General features: G+C 41.6%; 1 protein-coding gene across 1 annotated transcript; it reads left to right on the top strand.

Annotated features, from left to right (window-relative positions):
• The first annotated feature begins 358 nt into the window (after positions 1 to 358).
• On the top strand, positions 359 to 3,631 carry eif4ebp2 (eukaryotic translation initiation factor 4E binding protein 2). Its single transcript, XM_080481665.1, has 3 exons — positions 359 to 678; positions 2,259 to 2,438; positions 2,837 to 3,631. Exons 1-3 carry the CDS (start codon positions 546 to 548, stop codon positions 2,866 to 2,868), a joined length of 345 nt encoding a protein of 114 aa, XP_080337791.1. The 5' UTR covers positions 359 to 545; the 3' UTR covers positions 2,869 to 3,631.
• Positions 3,632 to 4,690: the final 1,059 nt, after the last annotated feature.

The raw sequence follows: 4,690 nt of genomic DNA, 5'->3' as shown, positions 1-4,690 counted from the left end.
TAGAAATATACTGTTTACGAGGTGACACTGTGCTGCCTTTTTTCCATCTGTTAATTATGGAATAACCTTGAATAGATATTGAGATTGATCTCCTAATATACTAGATCAACAAGAACTCTTAGTTTGAAAATGTACGAGGAGCCCTGAACGTAGCATTGAATCACGGTTCAACTCGAGTATTTAATTTATCTTTTATGAACCTAGGAAATGAATAAATAAATACAAACCAAAATATTTGAATTGTCACTCAACTCATTTCAGTTTTGAAAAGAACTGTTGTCATTGCTATTCCTTTTTTAAATCACATTTCTGTCTGTATGCGTATTTCAGCCCCGTGACGTCATGTCCGGCCGCAGCTCGTCGTGCTTCCTGCCTTTGCTGAGGGAGGGGACGGAGCTGACGGCTGGGAGGACGAAAGGAGAGACCAGAAAGCCTTCGGGAGGATAACAGAGAGAGGGGAACGGCCCGGGTTTCCACCGTCCGTCGGGAAATTTGCACCGCGGTTTTCTGTAGCTGCTGGATTTGTCACCCTATCGGCGCTGAAGATGTCTGCCAGTCGTCAGCTGAGCGAGAGCAGGGCCATCCCGAACAGGACGGTGTTGATCAACGACACAACGCAGCTACCTCATGACTATTGCACCACCCCCGGAGGCACTTTATTCTCCACCACTCCCGGAGGTGAGGCAACACCGGGTCTGCTTCATTACACTTTAGCTGTTCTGTGTCGTCAACTGTCGCTGTCGTTCCGGCCGGCCTTGGCTACCGTGTCATCCTGATCAAAACAAAAACAAAGGTTTGCCACGCCCCCTTTTCTCTCGGCCGCAGCCTGATTGGCTGGTTTACAGCGCAGCGATGGAAAGACACATGTTTTATTTATTAATCATGGTAAAAACAAAACGTTATCCTATGAAGCCAAAATATTACAAAGATGTTTGACATACCCAATTGATTCACCTGTTTTGCCATAAATTTATTTTCAAAGGTAGGAAGGAACAAAGTAAAACCATGTTCATTCATTTATAAGCAGACTTTACAGATACCACTCTGTGTTTCCATGTTTGAATCAGAAGACAGGGGGAATCAGTAGCCACATGGCGGAAAAAGAATTAAGCGACAACATTGATTCAGATCAGCCGCACATTCAACAGCCTTGGATTTTTTTCTTTTTTTTCCCAGATATACATATTTGAGCTCAAAACTCAAATGTCCATTATGAATGTTCCTAATAGGCCTACTTTTTGTTTTTATTTTTGTAAATGAACTTCATGAGTTGCAAACATATTTGAGCTCAGCGGAGGTAGCTAGCTTTAATGGCAGCATCACGGGTCTCAGTGTTGTGTTGTGTCTGTTATTCTTAAGAAATCTGTTTGAAAAAAATTACGTTTTCTTAGAAATATTTACAATTTATTTGGTGGTTCGGTGATTGGAGCCTCTGGCTTTGTGCCATTGGCCTTATTGTTTAACAGCAGTTGTTTTAGGGCGTTCCAGCATAGCACAGTCATAGAAGAGAAAGCAGAAAATGATTTTTAACAATTACGATGGCAGACAAATGTGTGAAATGAAAACTGTATACTACTACCACACTGTAGTCAAAAAGTTCAAAACCAAATACAGACTATGGCTCAGGGGTGTGCAGTTTTTTCTTTTTTTGTTTATTTGTTTGTCTGTTTCTTTAAAGCACACAACAGGATTGTAACTTAGGAGAGGTGCACAAATCACTGGACCTGAGCCAATGTCAACGTTATAAAATCCACTTCAGTTTCACCTGTTGTGACAAGTCAAACACATCTGTTGTGAAACAATGCAAATCAATCCAAATTATTTCTGAGTGATGAACAATCCAAACTGTTCTAATGTCATCCTGATTGTCAAGATGAAACTTTACTATAATAAACAATGACATCTCACAAATGTGAATAAATCCTCTACAAATCGTTGTGTATGTTTTGCTCTGGCAAATTAAAAGAAATTCTACCATGAATTATGCCTGAAAGAACAACTCTGTGATGTTTTTGTTGCATTACAGAATACAAAGAGACTTTCTGCCCTATGAACCTCGTTCCACAGGTCAGATTTTATCTGGTAGGGATGAACGTGAAAGAGAATAGCTGTTGTTTGAACAGGTCGGTGCTTGAAGGCGGAGTGTAGAATTAGGGGCCGTCTGAGAAGAGGTCCAGCCTATTGACTAATAATTTGATTGCACCCACACTGTGTTTCCTTTGAAGAACCTTGACGAACAGAAACTTGTTCTGTCGCAGGCACCCGCATCATCTACGACCGAAGGTTTCTGTTGGAGAGGCGTAACTCCCCCATTGCCCAGACCCCCCCTGCTCACCTGCCCGTCATCCCCGGAGTGACCAGCCAACATGTCCTCAGCGAGAACCAGAAGAATGAAGCCAACAACCACATCAACAACCACGAGGGCAAGCCTGCAACTGGTAAGAAACCAAAGATCACTTTCTGTGATACCACTGGCTGAGGCACGCCAAAGGTGGTTTTGTTTGGATTGAGAAGAAGCACAACTCTTGTGCAAGTTGGATTATTTATAACATCTGATGAGGTTTTTTTTGACGTAATCTGCAACCCTTCTTCTGAATTAAGTTTAAACTCCATTAAACTGATAATAAATAAATTGTGTAAGTGTAAGAATTAAGTGTAATCAAGGCTAAGATTTAACACATCACAAAGTTTTGCGCGACATAATCTAAGGTTTGAACAGCCGAGCGTGATTCCATTGGCTTCCTCGTAGCCTTAATGTCGTTATTCAACTCCGTCACGGCGATAAGCCGGCCAGCCTGTTCCAGACATGTCTCGATCTCTTGTTTTGCTTTCAAAGGTGATGACGCTCAGTTTGAAATGGACATCTGACCGGGTGGAACCACACCAGCAAAAAAAGAAGTGACCTGGCATCACACGTGCCAGTGGCTTGGCTTGTAGAAACCAGTGTCGTGAGTCCTCATGGCAGCCATCTTCTTTCGCTCTTTGTCTCACTGCTGGATGTAATGTGTGTAAAACCATGGAGATTCAGTGTGTCATTCATACAGGTACCGTGTGGCCAACTCTGGACACTCGGTTTATTTCAATAGACTTTCGTGGTTATCACTACAGACCAACACATACGTACACAACAAGGGAGTGGGAATTAGATTGTATGACCCCCCCCCCCTTCTAAAAAAGGTCCTATTTGTACACTGCACTGCTTAATTTACAGCTTTCTGTGCTTTGGGATTGGCAGGGCACATTATTGAGTCATTTTTGTTACTGGCCTGAGAAGATCTTGAAAGCGCCGATACCCATCGCACACTTTGCTTTAAAGACCCCTGGAACCGTGTTATTGAAGCAATGCTTCTTTCTTCCTCTGTGACTTTTCTTTGAAACGACTCGAAGAGCTCCACAATGGATGATGTGATGGCATGTGAACGGATGCTGTGTCGCTGAAGATTTCACGCCATTCCAAGTTTCCAGTTTTCGTTACCGAGAAAAGCCTGCATGACTTTCCAGTTTTTCAGGGGAAAAGATGTTTGATTTTTGAAAAAAGATTTTTGAGGCAGCGATCAAACCGTTTAAAAAAAAAAAAAAAAAAAACATAAAATGATTGTATTTCCCATTGTTACATACAGATATTCACAAATCTGACAGTTGATGAGGTAATATTTCATAGCATTTATCGCAAAGAAAAAGTTACACTGGTATTTCAACTTAGTCGGAGGAGGTTTTTTAACAGGCGCGTACCACATTTACTTTAGGGGGGGGGGAAAGCCAGCTCTTTCCCTGAAATACTGAGATAAATAAAAATTGTTAAAGAATAATCCTTTGGACAAAAGATCTAAATTAACATACAGATATGGGATGAGAGCATTAACCCAGACTTTCGACAACTTGTGTTCGACCCAGTCCTCCAAAACAGGGTTCGCTTGTTTTTCCTCCGACGCCGGCTCCAAACTCCGATTTGCTTTAACTTGACAGTGACGCCAAACAATGGCCGACACACCCACTGGCATTTCAAAAATGTCTCTGGTAATGGTTTACCTCCATCCGTTCGTCTGAACTGGACTTGAACGAGGAATTTTACTTCTGTTAGACAGAAGAAAAAAACTGACCACTTCACCACAGTCCATGGTTTACTTTCGTTTAAGCACATCAGTTTTTCACAACATTTCACCCCCCCCCCCCCCCCCCCCCCCCCCCCCGACACCTGGATGAGTTTCTGGTCCCATTGTGAGACATTTCTTAAAATAATACAGAGCTCATCTTATTAATTCCAAATAGTTTTTATAGTACTGATCTCATTAATCGGAGAAACGGATCGTTTTTATTCTTTTGGAGAAAATATATTTGTGTCGATTGAGAAAAGTCAACATTTTCTGTCATTTCTTATGTGAATGCAGTGGGCTTTCACGGTCCGTAACTATTCAGACCAGATAAACGTAAACAGCCAATAATACTCCCCATTTTAGGGTAAGAGATGAAGATTTTTGGAGAAAAAAAAAACTTGAAGCAATCCAGATGTTTTATATGCATTTTAGGTTTTTTTAATACAGTCTCTTGGTGTTGAGGGTATTTGTTTGGGTACGAGCACTTTCAAAGCTTTTAGAATTTTTTTTTTTTTTTGGGGAGGGAGGGGGGACACGTCAAGAAACCAGTAAACATTGTTTGCATGTGGCTTGATGGATGCAGTCCCTCCGTCTTC

This window comes from Lipophrys pholis (genome assembly GCF_963383615.2).
Source record: "Lipophrys pholis genome assembly, chromosome: 15".
Classification (NCBI taxonomy): domain Eukaryota; kingdom Metazoa; phylum Chordata; class Actinopteri; order Blenniiformes; family Blenniidae; genus Lipophrys; species Lipophrys pholis.
Note: the sequence above shows the minus strand (reverse complement) of the source record. Positions and strands in the feature narration are given on the sequence as shown.